The sequence below is a fragment of the Lycorma delicatula genome, chromosome 4, assembly GCF_047948215.1.
Source record: "Lycorma delicatula isolate Av1 chromosome 4, ASM4794821v1, whole genome shotgun sequence".
NCBI lineage: Eukaryota > Metazoa > Arthropoda > Insecta > Hemiptera > Fulgoridae > Lycorma > Lycorma delicatula.
Window position 1 is genome coordinate 99,047,861 of NC_134458.1, and position 14,894 is coordinate 99,062,754.

At 41.4% G+C, this 14,894-nt stretch overlaps 1 protein-coding gene across 1 annotated transcript in view; it reads right to left on the reverse strand.

Moving 5' to 3' along the window:
* Positions 1–14,894, reverse strand: part of LOC142322679 (putative ammonium transporter 2) — a 36,893-nt gene that overhangs the window by 3,102 nt on the left and 18,897 nt on the right. Inside the window, exon 6 of the mRNA XM_075361758.1 lies at positions 2,111–2,289. Within this exon, the coding sequence (XP_075217873.1) occupies positions 2,111–2,289 (179 nt within the window). The remainder of the gene's footprint in view (positions 1–2,110; positions 2,290–14,894) is intronic.

The following is a 14,894-nucleotide window of genomic DNA, read 5'->3' on the forward strand; positions in this document are numbered from 1 at the left end:
ATAAATTAACAAAGATTGAGTAGTTTTGATAAATAATAAATAGAGGCTATATGTAAAGATTGTGTTTCTTTTCTGTTTTTAAAGTTATTTTTTAATTTTATAACTGAGCTGTCAATAAGTTAATCAAGTTAAAGAATTTCCAAATTTAAAATATTACTCAATATCCTCTTGATCAATACTTTCTTTATTCAGACAAAAAAATCTCATCAGTATGAAATAGAACAAATTAATATGTTAACTCCTATGATGTAACTTCTTTTATTAAAATAATTAATTTTGATTGATTGGAAATTTTGTTTCAGTTGTTGATAGCAAATGTATCATAAATATTACAATTTCTTAAATAGTTTTTCAGTATTTTTCTTTTACCATCTTTAATTACTTGCAAATTAGTTTCGCAGTAAGCAATTCCTATGCTCAATCATTTGGCAGAGTTACAGAAAATTCTGATTTACCATATGAAAATGGAGTTTGCAGATTTAGTTTGATAGGGTAAATCTACAAGTATAATGTAGCTGAGGTGCAGACTCTTAGTCATAAAATTAAGAGTCTGAAAGTCTCACGTATTCAAAACAGGAATAACTATATCAAAATTCTATTATCCTGTGGTTTAATGAATAAATTAATAAACTAATGACTCAAAAAATAAATTTGATATAGTAAATTAAGTGGGAAAAATATTTATAAATGTAATTAGGTATTAAATATTCTTGAATAGATTATTATCAAAAGAATGATGGAATAGCTGTTTAGTGTAAATAAATTTTCATTGAAAAATAAATATTTTAAATAGTATATATAAAAAGTGCTATATATAGTTACTTGTTTTGCTATCAACCGATTGTTTTATTTGTTTTAAAAACACATCTTCAGTGAAATATAATTATTGGCTTAAATCATTTAAAAATCTTGTGTGGTATTAAACAGATTTTTTTTCATCTGTCAGTCATGTTGGATTGCTCATTATATCTTGCGTAATGTCACAGCATAGCAACACATAAGTCTTCTAAAAATATTAAAAATTATTAATATTTAAAAAAAGTAATGTAACATATTTAACAGTGTAATAACATACTTTTTGTATTATTAGGTACTTTACGTTTATATATTAACCGACCAATCTATTTGGAAGTAATATTTATTTATTGCAGTCAGTTAATAAATCTAAAATACTACTGACCTCATACTCTTATATTTTTTCCCATACTTTTACATTTGGAATATGTACAAGATACTAAACATATGCAGATCCTAAAAAAGAGGTGTAGGGGTAATATCAGATGGGACATCCTGGTAAAATTAATCCTCTTTTAAAGTTAAAATAAAGGTTAACTCCTCATGAAAAATTTTCTGTTACACTGTGAGGTACCTCTAATGCAATGTAGCTAAAAAAATTGTAATTGTCAGATACTTTCACATGCCCTACAACTTCAGGTATGGGTAAAGAGTGTTTCTTTAGGAAGATTGAGGCTATTCTTATTCAGCCTACAATTTTGAGAATAAAAACATTTTTTTCAGAACATACTCGTATTTAAGCTGGTAATGCAAAATCATTTATTATTAATATGATTCTTCTTCGGGTGGATAAAAGAGCTCCAACTTTCTAAGAAATTGAAATTGGGTGGGCACTTATGCCTAGCGGAAGCCTTGAAGCTATCCTCCCAGTGAGGTTATTTTTTTTATGCTGGGATTTCTCCATGAGAGAATTTTCCTTTCTCATATTCCATCTGTTTCTTCTTATCCTTTCTTCCATATTCGGTAGGGTAAATCAGACACTGTCAGATCTATGCCTAGGATGTGGGATCCAGCAGAGCCAGTTCATCCTTGGTGTGAACTGGCAGGTGCCAGCTTTCTATGGACTTATTTTGGGTTTCTATTTCTGGATAGGAAATGTGCTTATCTATTTCTTTTATAGCCACTAGGTAGATGGCAGCAAAATAGCCTAAGGGCTGAAGTGTTGGCAGGGAAAACTCAAGCCTCCCAAAAAATATAATACATATTACCCTGAAATGTACAATTTTCAGACTAATTTTAAGTTGTAAACCTTTCATTAGTTCAATTTCAATAATGTTAAATTTTGTTGTACTAAAAACATTGACTGATCTTTTACCTGTAATGGCAACGAGTGATCCTAGAACACCATTTATAAGATCCATTATTTTAGGATGTCCTTTATTCATTAATATAGAATAAAAAAGAGCCAAGAAACCACCACCAAAAGATGATAGCATGGTCATTACAGCTGCCTTAGCAGCATATTGCCATTTTGCACCGCTTACTCCATATGTGCTGAAATAAAATAATTTCTTATATATTCGATGTTACAAGAGTCAATATCACACAATTTGGTCGATCAAAAAAACACATTTTTAGAAATTTACACACATGTAACCAGTAGCAAAGACACATGCTCAACACAGCATGTAATCACACTACGAGTATGTGAAACATCCAGTAATAATAATAAACTACAGAGAAAGATGAAACATACATGTCAAACAAAATCTTTCACTGCATAAAAATAATTTAGTACATAATAATTGTTGAAAATGGGTTCACATGCTACAAAACAATATCCTAAATTACCAATTAGAATGTAAATCACTAGTGCTCTTAATTCAAGATTTTTAATTTAGTTATTGTTTGCCTCTGAGAACATCACCACCGGGAGGAGGGGCCGCTGGCGCTAAAGCCGTGGTTGTTTCGACCATGCGGCTGTTCGCTTCTGCATGCGACGCTTCCATGCTTCACAGGGGGCAGAGGCACCGGAAGCTATCCCTGTACTGGTGGATACTGGAGATTGCGGGGTTACACCGAGAGTGTCTTCGGTTAAGACGAGCGTGCAAGGAATCGCAAGGATGCGAACACCAGGTCGGCTGAGCATAAGGCGGCAAACAAGCGGGTCCGTCGGGCTATCAACGTGAGCAAGGCACGCTGCAGGCGAGATCTGACGGAGACCGTGGCCTCAAACTCTTGAGGGCTGAGTAACAAGATAGTAACTCGAAGCTGGGGATCTCGCGGTCACCAGCTCCGAAAGACGAGGCTAAAGCCTCGTTAAGAGGTTTAAAAAAATGTTATTAAGACGTCCCGGCCCACTCGGTTCGTGCTGAGCGGGACTTCGGAGCCTTGGGCGACTTCCCGCTCTTCTCATTGGAGGAGCTGGAGGGAGTCCTACGGTCGCTGAAGGCCAGAAACTCCCCTTGTGTACACGGCATACCCGGCGAGGTGCTCAAGCAGGTGGGGTGCTACAATTCCCGTCTGCTTCTAAACTTGTATAACGCATGTGTGGAGGCAGGGGCTTTCAGCGCTAGGTGGAAAACCATGCGTCTTGTGTTGATCCCCAAGGGCAAAGACAAAGAGACCCAGCGTCGGAGTCCTCCTACCGTCCATTGTGTATGCTTGACACAGCTGGGAAGGTATTGGAGAAGCTCTTAAGGGAAAGACTGGTTGCGGCGATGAATCAGGCGGTTGGGCTGTCACCTAATCAGAACGATTTCCGGCAGGGTCGGTCAACCCTAGATGCGATTCAAGAGATTGTTGAGGCAGTGCGGCGAGCAGAGGACCACAGTCATTTTTCGCACCGTGTGGTCCTTCTTGTTACGTTGGAAGTAAAAAACGCGTTCAACACTGCACGGTGGAGCTATATGATTCGGGGTCTGGAGCATTCGTTCCACGTGCCTCGATACCTCCTCAGAATGGTAGACGCATACCTGAGGAACCGCGGCAGGCTCGCGTAGAACCACGACCACGTCAGGGGCGGCGCAGGAGTCGATTCTCGGCCTCGATGTTTGGAACGCCGTCTATGACGGTTTGATGAGGTTCAAGATCCCTGAAGAATCGGCCTTGGTTGGGTAAGCTGACGACATTGCGCTACTTGTAGACCGCAACGTGGAACGCACCCAATTGAGGCTTAGCCGATCTATGAACAGGGTCAGTGCCTGGCTGGACGACCGTGGGTTGTTCCTAGTTCTCAGAAAAAACGGAGATCGTGGTTCTAACGAAGGAGCGTATAGCCACCCTCCTTCCCTTGCGGGTCGGGGACGATGTTGTCGAGCCCAAGCTGGTTTTGAAGTACCTCGGTATGATGATTGACTGGAAACTCAGCTTTGCTGAGCAGCTTCGGAGAGGAGCCGGCAAAGCTGCGAGAGTCATAACCGCTCTCAGCCGGGTCATGACGAATGTCAGTGGATCGAAGGTCAGCAGACGGTGACTGCTGATGTTCACGATGCATTCCGCCCTTTTATACGGGGCGGAAGTGTGGATCCAGCCGTTAAAATTCGAGAGAAACCGAAAGCGGTTCGCGCAGGTCCGCCGTCTCTCGACTGTCTCTATTGCCCCGATATAGAGGTAGTCTGTAAGAGACGACGCCGAGCACAACTTTTTCAAATGTGCTCGGTGGGTGGCAGATCGGGGAACATTAGAGGTGGATCTCGAAACACTGAGCACCCACAACGTGGCTGCGAAGATGCTCCGTGGCCTGAGCAAGTGGGAGAGTGTGGCCCGATTCGTCGGGAACATTCTCAGGATCAAGAAGGGCGACATGGGTAGTCCTGATCCAGGTGAAAATTAAGTAGCGGCCTTTTCAGGCTAGGATAGGAGGACTTGTCCTGAAGCAATGTGTTAAACGATTCCGGGTCGAGTCCTTGTAGAAAGGGTGGTGGTTTTAGTGGGTAGTCTGCTGATGGCAGTTGGATACGACCACCAATGCGACCCTGACACTCTGTGCGTAAATGCATTTTCACCTCCTTCCTCCTCAAAAAAAGTAAAACCAAATATTATTTTTCTTGCGGTTTTATGGGAATCGACTACTTTGGTCATTAGTCCATTTCCACGTCAAAAAAAAATTTCCTATTTTAAAAAGAACACGAGCGACATAGTCAAGAACTAATCTTGTCAAAAAAAGCATCAAATATACACTAGCCAATGGTTATTGAAACCCAGAAAACACAACACAGCAAGGGTGTAAAGATCCTTGTTATATTTAAACCTTTTTAACCATTTCTTACAAAATTTTGTCAAAAACTATCAAAAAACACTTCATTGTTTTAAAAATTAAAACACACATCGAAAAAACTTTTAAACATAAGATGACAGGGGTGAAAAGGATCCTTGCCACTTAACATCACACAGATCACATATTGAAGTTGAGTTGGAGACTTGGACACGTGCAGACGTTCCTGTAGCCGCTCCGCGTTTTTGAGTTATTTTGACTGGTTTTTGGTGATTTTTTTCGGTTTGGACATACAGGCATCAAAGTGAATTGGATAACGGACTATTGTGTGAATTTTTATGAATTTTGGACACGGACTAACAGAATTATTAGCTTTTTTTCTCAATTGGAAAAATTTTGAGGTTAGTGAAGTTTTCTTTGGATTTCTTCGTGACCCTGAGGGGTATTAAGTGACCAAGAGTGTTGAAAACTGTGTTTAGTGATCAAAAAAAACTTTCTGCAGTACCTAAGTGAGTAAAAAACATTGTCTGACTAAGTTTTTATGAATTTATAGGTTATACTAATATAATAGAATATTGTAAAATTTTTGAAAGTCAATAGACAGGCCTAGGCCTGTCAATACGTCATAGTTCATTGAAGTAAACAAGGACTTAGCTAAATTTTCGAAGAAAATTTTATGACTGAAATATTTCAAAGTCCTACAGACACTCTACTAGGGGAAATCCTTTCCTTACATAACTCCTACAGTTTTCTTCATCCTATCCCAAAAATTTTTGATCACTTTTCGAACTCGTACATTTTACCTAACCCCCCAATTGTTTTTGGGGCACCCCCCGAGTGGGGTGTTGTTGAACTTGGGATTGGGCCCTGAGTCCAACCCAAGGTCATGAGACGACGTGGCTCTTTACGGTTGGAGGATAAATCCTCACAAGCGGCTGGAACATCCAGGACGTCAAGAACAAAGAAGCATACCACTTCAAATGAGGCAGAAGATATGGAAACGAGCAGCGTAGAGGTTGGCAATGTACAAGAGAGAAAGAACTGGAAACCGGTTGAGGGAAGAGCAGCGAAAAGAGTGAGAGCCGGTTCGTCGGAGGAGGAAGAGGCCTTCCCGACACTTAAGGACGTAACACACAGACTGGGTCAAATACTAATCCAGCTAAGACAGAACCTAGGTAAAGGCAGTATCTCCACAATGAAGGCCCATGAGAGAGATCTCACTGATATTTATAAAGAGCTACAAAGAATTAATGACGAGACACCTGAATTGGAAGACATAGGGACGCAGACAGACGGACACTTTCGTGATGAGATGTCCGATATACTGGATACGGATGTAACTGAGGAACAGTTGCTGGATAGGCTCCCGGCGAGGTGGTTGACCTGGGTAATGAACCGGCTTACCCAGGTGGCGGCCATAAAACCAGGCGAAGACAACTGTCATTTTGTGGATTTAGCTAACATAGGTCCCAACAGTCAATTTGCTGGCGCAAGTCAGCAAAGTCCTGGAGCACCAATGCTCCAGGACTCAACTATACTTGAGGATAATAGAATAACAACTAGGGCACAAGATATACGATACTTTACGATTCTAGTAAAGGGGATAGAAATACGGCGTCACATGTTGTCAGAGCCCTCAGGAGAGTGGTAGGGAAAACCGATTCAGCAGTATTTGTAGTCCCCACAGGCCCGGTAGGAATAATAATTAAAAAGATCGTCATTTATGTCATGAGAAAGGGCAAGACGCTTCCCAAAATGGTGCTGCCTAGTCAGGGAGAACAAGTGCGGGCAAGATCGAGATCGGCCTCGGTGAGAAGAGGTACGCCTCCAATCGCCGAAAGTAAGACAGTAGTAGTAAAAGCCCAGGGGAAGTCATATGCAGATTTGGTCAAGACGATGAAAGAGAAAAAAAGAGCAGAAGAGGCAGGTGAGGTCCTGTCTATTAGAAGGGGCAGAAATCAGGAGGTCGGGGTGAGAATTAAAGGCTCTCAAAAAGCGGGGGAGTTCACCTCGCTGCTCCAAAGTCGTGTAGCCGATCTCCAAGTAGACGTCAGGACTAGGGGGTGATCGTCGAACCGTCGTTCATGTCAAAGACTTAGAATATGACACATCAGAGAGTGAAATTAAGGAAGCAGTTGAGAAAGTCATAGGAACGGGAGAGAGCTTCCAAGTAACCTCTCTTAGAGAAGCATCGGGTAATACTAAGAACGCGACTGTGATAACAACATACAGGGGCGCAGTAAAACTGGTGGCTGAAAGACTAAGAGTAGGGTGGGTGAACTGCCGTACGTATATAAGAACTGAGAACGAGAGGTGCTATAGGTGCTGGGCAACCGGGCACGGCAGAAGGGACTGCGGTGGCCCTGACAAGTCTAATTTCTGTTTTAACTGCGGGGGTCAGGGTCAATCGATCAGGGACTGCCGTGAGGCCACCAAATGTCTAGACTGCGATAGCCGGTCCCATAGGACTGGAAGCACAGGGTGTAGAAAGCCGCATGATTAAAGTGCTTTTACTGAATAACAACAGGAGTTTACTGTCCGGTGACCTTGCAGAGGAAATTACCACGAGAGGTGAATATGATTTTATTGTAGCCACGGAGCCCAATGCACGTTCGGCAGCCAGGCCGCACTGGGTTCCGGACAGAAATGGTGTGGTAGCCATCAGACGAGTAGCCAACAACAGGAATTTCGGACTTTATCTCAGAGAGGATGATATTGTTGCCGTCGATTTATGCGATTTGATTTTGGTGGGGACTTACATCAGCCCAAACTGCGCTTTGGATCAATTCCAAGATAGACTTTTTAGTCTACAGCGCATAGTCATGTAGTCTAGGAAACGCGTATTAATACTCAGTGATTTCAACTGCAGAGCAACGGCGGCTGGCGCCGTCTCATCCAATGTAAGAGGTAGAATACTGGAGGAATTCCTGGCTACTACAGGGGCGACGTGCATAAATGACGGAACACCTACGTACAATGCCAGAGGGCACACATCAATATAGACCTAGCAATCATCGATAACAGAATACATCCGGACACAGTAGTCTTTAAAGTATTTACGGAAGAGACGGCGAGTGATCACAAGGCGGTATCCGTAGATATCAATGATCAAGTTACAGGAAGCACTCAACAAAATGTCACACCAAGATGGTCGAACAACCAAATTCAAAGGATCGTAAGGAATGCGGCTCGTAGAATCGCAGAGTGCATGCAAATAGATCCTGTCAGTTTTCAAAACATTATCACCGATGAAATGTCCAGAATCCCATGTAATGCAACAAGGCATACTACTGTGTATTGGTGGAATGGTGATATAGCTAGCCAAAGAGATTATATGCACAGATGTAAGAGGAAAGCGCAGAGGCTTCGCACCCACTTCGGTATAAATGAAGAAAGTAGTAGAGCCATGGAAGAATATAGAACCGCCAGAAAACGTTTAAATTACCTTATTAAACTATTAAACTATTAAACTAAACGCAAGAAGTGGCAAGAACTGTGTAAAGACCTGGATAACGACCCTTGGGGTAAAGCATTCCAAATCATAGCAAAACATCTTGGTCGGCAAGCTCCAATACTAAACAGTGATGAAGCTATACAACAGCTAAGAACCTTATTCCCCAGGGAGGATACTGGAAACAGAGCGATACTTGAATGCAAAAGGGGTAGATTCGATCAACGAGAGGTGTTAAATGCGATCAAGAAACTCAGCAATAAGAAAAGCCCAGGACCAGACGGTATACCAGCAGCAATTCTTAAGGGTCTGGCAGAAGCTGTTCCCTGGGAGATGGTGGACGTGGCCAGCTTTGGACTTCAAAATCACATGTTTCCAAGCTGCTGGAAGGCGGCAAGAACCGTCTTCCTGCCCAAGCAAGCCGCGAATATAGATCAAGCTGGATACCAGCCCATAAGTCTTATCAATAATATGGGGAAGACGGTTGAACGACTTATAGCCTCCAGACTACAGAATGAGTTGGAGGAGAAGAACTGCCTACACCAAGAAAAGTACGGCTTTTGGAAAGGGCGTTCCACGATACAGGCGATTAAGAGAGTTACGGAATGGGCAACAGCAGCCAAAAGCGGTACCCGGAGATCTAGAAGTCTGCCATTACTTGTGTTACTGGATGTAAAAAACGCATTCGGATCTATACCGTGGCCGGCGATTATTGATGCTCTAATAAACATGAACATCAGTGATTACATTGTAAATCAGATTAATCAGTACTTACACGATAGACATACTGAGGTCAAGACTGTTGAGGGCACGGTAAATTTTCAGATGTTTGGTGGCGTTCCACAGGGGTCCGTTCTAGGACCCATACTCTGGAATGTTTTCTATGATGGAATATTCAGCCTTCCTTACCCGGAAGGAGTGAGGATTGTCGGCTATGCAGATGACGTTGCGGTACTGGTGGAAGATAGGGAAGTGGACCGTCTTGAAATTAAGGCAAATCAGGCCTTACAACTATTAGACGAATGGTTAGATAACAACCAACTCCAAGTAGCCCCAGCTAAGTCAAAATGCATTTTGCTCTCTGGTAGGAGAAGGGTCAGAGGAATAAATATAGAAATAAGGGGGGAAATTATTCGTGAAGTCAGTAACGTCAAATACTTGGGCGTATTCATAGATAAGAGTCTAAAGTACGGTTATCACATAGATATGATTTGTCAAAAGGTTGCCCCTACAATTAAGGCTCAAAGAGGTCTATTTAATAACCACTGTGCCCCGAAACTGGTGGTCAGAAGGTTGATCACAACGGCAATGATTTCATCTATCTTATACGCGGCACCAGTCTGGGGCACTGCAATGAATGTACAACGCAATAAACGCAAACTTAGAAGCGTGCACAGAGTAGCACTAATACGAGTTGTCTCAGGATATAGAACAATTTCTTACGATGCGTTATGTGTCTTAGCTGAAACGCCTCCCATTGAATTACAGATAAAAGGCCGAAGCATGAGGGCGGCAGGTGTGCCAAGAGCCGAGGTAGAAGACACAGTCGTTAGCAATTGGCAAACCGCATGGTCATCCGCTCAAACAGGAGAGTGGACAAGGAGACTTATTCCCAATCTGAAAGAGCGGTTGGGTAGGGAGAAAGGCGGACTAAATTTCCACACCACTCAGTTGATGACAGGTCGGGAAATACCTTAATACAATCGGGAAAAGGCAGACGTCAAGGTGTCCGTACGCGGAACACACCGTATTCAACTGCTATAGATGGGAGGGTCTCAGACATGAAATAAGGCATAATAACCTGACACCTGACAACCTGGTTAGCTGGCTAATGCAATCCAATAACAACTGGGATTGGTTTTTCAATTTTGCGAGCACCGTTCTCAAATCTAAAGAGGAAGAGGAGAGGCATCACAGACGATAGGCGCGAAGATAGGGCAGGGAGGACAGTCCCACCCCGGCGGGCCCGTATGATTAGGTATGCGGGTTCCTGTGATGGGGTGGGAACTCCTGGGGTTGCTTGAAAGGGATAAAGAAAAGACCGAGTCCCGGTTAACAAATTTGAATTTGTTATTTGTTTGTGACCGATTCTGAGTCTGGTCACCGTTATTTGTTCTCTGTGAATCAGTTTCACGTCGCTATTCCATTAAAATGGAGAAGTTTTAATTGTATTTAACTTGGTATTTAACCTTCTCCATTCATTACAGCATTTATCCAAACATACGGCATTTATTACTCCTTGTGGCATTAATTCCTCAACGATTTCCTGCTCTGTTCAATTCAGCAGATCCCGACAGACCACAACACCCTTTGAGATATTGAGTGTGTTGTGCGGTTTGACATGTATAGCAAACTCGCCAATACTCTTAAGTCCAAGGATCTTCTGTGACTCTATATCGTTAGTCGTATCTACGTGAAGCCCATTGTATGTTTTTCGGATTTCCTTAACAGAGCCTCTATGGGAATTACTTATTTCTCGTGCGATAAGAAAAGGATTTACCTTCGAAAAATTGCTATCATCTCTCGTAATTACCAGATACTTGGTTTAGGAACATTGCTCTTGAATAAAGCTCTCTGCAAACTCTTAATCTCATTTTTCGTGACTCATGACTCTTTCCCCGTTTCGCCTCAGTCACGTTTTGTTGTTCAATTTGCATGATAATTTTATCCCTTCTGTAGCTAGGCTAGCTGCCGGGGTACACCACCACTCCAGGGCTACCAACCCTGGAGATCCGGTCCTGTACTGCTGTGCAACCGGCTTATTTTCTGGAAGAGAGCGAATGCGCAATCTCGGCACTGATTCCAGGCCCTTACACACCGAAGCTTTCAGGACTCCCATGCACCGACATACATAGTCACCTTAGCTACATGCTTGCCATCGCTGGGGGGCATGTGTTCAGCGGAAGAGTCTCCGTTACACCTACAATCAATTTGAACCTGGCTGCCACATCGCTAGCTCTAAATATGGTTTAAGTCCATTTCCAAATCATTTTCAATTACATGATCTGCAGGTGGCCGAAAAAATCCAATCCAACATAGTGACCTGAAGGGGGAAATCGGGTAAAAAATTACCACATTTCCGAGGAAAATACTCGGTGCCCCGGTAGCCAGCTGTATGTATTGTACGTATGTATAGCTGTTACCGCCCTGGATGTGGAACGTAGCTTATTGTTATTATTATAATTACTGTTACTCATATTATTATTATTTTTTTTTTTATTGTTTGAAATTTTAGGGGCATCGACTGCTATGGTCATTAGCCCTTTCCACATCAAAAGAAAAAGAAAAAAATGACTTTTCTCATCCTATTAGTAGCATGAGCAACGTAGTTGGAAGGCTAGTCTTGTCATAACAAATCATCCAGAAATAGACTTGTCAAGGTATATCACAAAACCCCCAAAAGGAACACAGTATGGCAAGGGTGTAAAAGGTCCTTGCCCCTTAAAATCACTAAAAACTTACACATTAAAACACTTAAACCATTTCTAATGAAATGTTGTCAAATATTCAAAAACTGCAACAATTTCATACGAATAAAATTACTTTAATCTCATTCTTCATGCTATCGCCTGGGCATCACCTTAGGCCATTCTTGTTTGGTTCTCTTCTCCATCTTCTTAAATGAGTCAAATTCCAAGATATCTGAGACCTCGGAGATGGAATCTTTAGGTCCCCGCTGGAAGTCGCGGAGGATTTCCTGCTGCTGGCATCAGACGACACCTGCTCCTGTGGCGCGGCGAGAAGCACATCACGGTTGAGACTGGATGCACTCACCGCTAGAATATGTGGGGCGGCCGAAGTCCTCACCCTCGTACTTAAAGGTCTCTGTTCTTTTGTAGGCTCCATTTTTATATTTTCTACGTCTTCTTTTTCTAATAAATGTACTTCTATTTTCTCTGTTCCCTGTAAAGGGATTTTTGCGATGTCTACCTTAGTTACAGGTTTCTTGTCCATTTTCCGTTCAATCTGGCGCCAGTTCAGTTATCATGTCCTTTGGTTTGAAGATGGTTGCATGAGCGGCAGCAACCTGTATATAAGACGTGACCTTTGGTGATTTGCTGAGGACGACTTTCCTTGCCTCGAAATAATTGACCTATTGAATGGTCTTTAACTCCTGTATAGCCAATTCTTTCTTGTATTTCGGACGATTTCTTGATCTCGCCGAATGATATCCCTTACAGCTGATACAAACTGGTGGATCCCTACACGTGTCATCCAGGTGTAATGTGTCTCTACAAGCACATACTTGTTTCCTAGTGCGTCGCGCTGCGTGTATGTCTGAACCTCTGGCATCCAAAACATCGCAATGGAGTATGGACGAAAGGACGAGCATCCAACCTATGAAAACCAGCCTTTATTTTTTTTCAGCAACTTTAGTCTATTAAACGTCAGCACATGTGAAGCAGGGAGTAAAACTTCTCCGTTGCGTCTCGTGTTCAATCGTGCAACAACTCCTTGTGCATGAAGCTGCTCAACGATTTCTTCTTCAATGCACTTCAACAAGTTGTACGCATTAAAACATTCATTAAAACACAACACCTTTGGACGTATTAAGTGTACCATGCGCAACAACTTTAACATCAAATAAACTTCGTGGCTTTCAAAAGCCGTGATGCCTGTACGTCATTTATAGTCTCTACAAACAGTCCAATAGCTGTCTTCATAGTTTTTTTAACAGGTCCTCTTGCAGCTTCCGTGACCCCACAAGCAATCACGAAAGGACTTCTTTCAAAAAATCTCCTCTTTTCTCCTTAATTACCAAATACTTGGGAATTGGTACACTGCTGTTAGGTCGAAACTTAGTTCGATCCGTCTCTTCATTACAAAACTCAACGCTTTTCCTCCTCTTCACCTGCGAAGAAAGAGGCTTTGCAAGACGAGGACTTTTTTGTTTACCTTTTGCCATGGATGTTAATTTGTCTATAATCCTATGTTTTGCCAGTCAATATGTTACAAGGTGCGGCCGGAGAGACGGTTGGGCGTGCCCCGGATTATTGATCCTGCCTGGGTTCTCTCAGTCAGCCGCCTCTCACAAATTTAATCCAGGTTGGAGAGTTAGGTACTTCCTGACTTACGAAGCCGACATCCCAGGGCTCGCACGTAGCTGTAAGAGCTCCGATACCTTTACCCCTATGGGTAAAGACCCTTGGCAGTGATTGTCCTATGACAATCCCTGCCAAGGGCCGAAGTAACTAACACAAACTGAGCGGCGCAAGACTTCAGCAGATAAAGCTCACTGCAGCCACCCTCAACCAGGGTGGCTTATCCCTCTTCTCATAACCGAGAAGAGGGATAAGCACTTCCCGTCCGCACTTCACCCAGGGTCGGCAAAACAGATCACGGTCATGTCTCTCGTCCCCGCTTAAAAAAAACAGTGAAACCGAGAAGCACAACCGCAACCAGCTCGGACAGCTCAGGACCACCAATCCCGTATTACACTGCGAGCCCCTGATCAAAACCATTGCCTCGTTGGCCATTTTTATTAATAAAAAGATACCAAACTAAACTAAAAATCATTAAAGAAAACTCAGAAGCATATAAATATGAAAATCTGTTTTCAGAACATATTAAATAAATATAAGTAAGGAATACTGGAAGAAAAATAATAGATTCTGGATAAATTTAATAATTAGTTGAGAAACTAAATAGCTCCAATGGAGAAAGTCTAGTTATATAAAAGCAGAATAAAATAAAAAAATAATAAAAGAATTTTTGAAATATAAACTTTTGTAATGACCATCCCATACAAATTTTTTGTTTTTAATATCTTAATTTAAAATGTTTTCAATCATCTATGCAATTATCTTCAATGATTGATGTTGCTGTTTTCACTCTGACATAAGCCGATGACATATTTAAAAGCCCTCCATAACAAATAGAGATTTTCTGTTTGCTAATCATTTCACAGACATAAGTCACAAGCCTACTAACATTAACAATTTATTTCAAAAGTATTTATTTCAAAACAAAACTGGGCCTTAAGACAGTTGATGAAAAAGGATCTTAACATGCTTGAACATTATTAAATATATTAACACACAATAATGCACCGAGTGAAAGAAATAAGTTAAAAAAAAAACCACTAACAGTAATGTAAGCTGGCACTGAGATAAGAACAGCAGCACTACACCAAAGGTAGTTGAAAATGTTTTGAAATAAGTTATTGAAAATATTTTATCATAAGATTTGGTTTGGTTTGTCTGTAGAATTTTACATTTTTAAATAATTCTCTTCGCTGATCAAAATAGACAAAAACATTGTAAAAATAAAAAGCAAATTTTAACTGAATAAATATATTTTTATAGGAGAATTGCTAAATATTGCTACTGCCATCTGTAGTTTATAAAATTTTAACACCTAAGAAAAGTTTTATATATAACTCAAAGGTAGACCTTAGGGTTCAAAAAGGTTTAATTCAAAGCAAACAAAATTATCTAAATAAGTTTATTTATGTATTGTATGTTGTGTATAAAACATTTTATTAGCATTAAG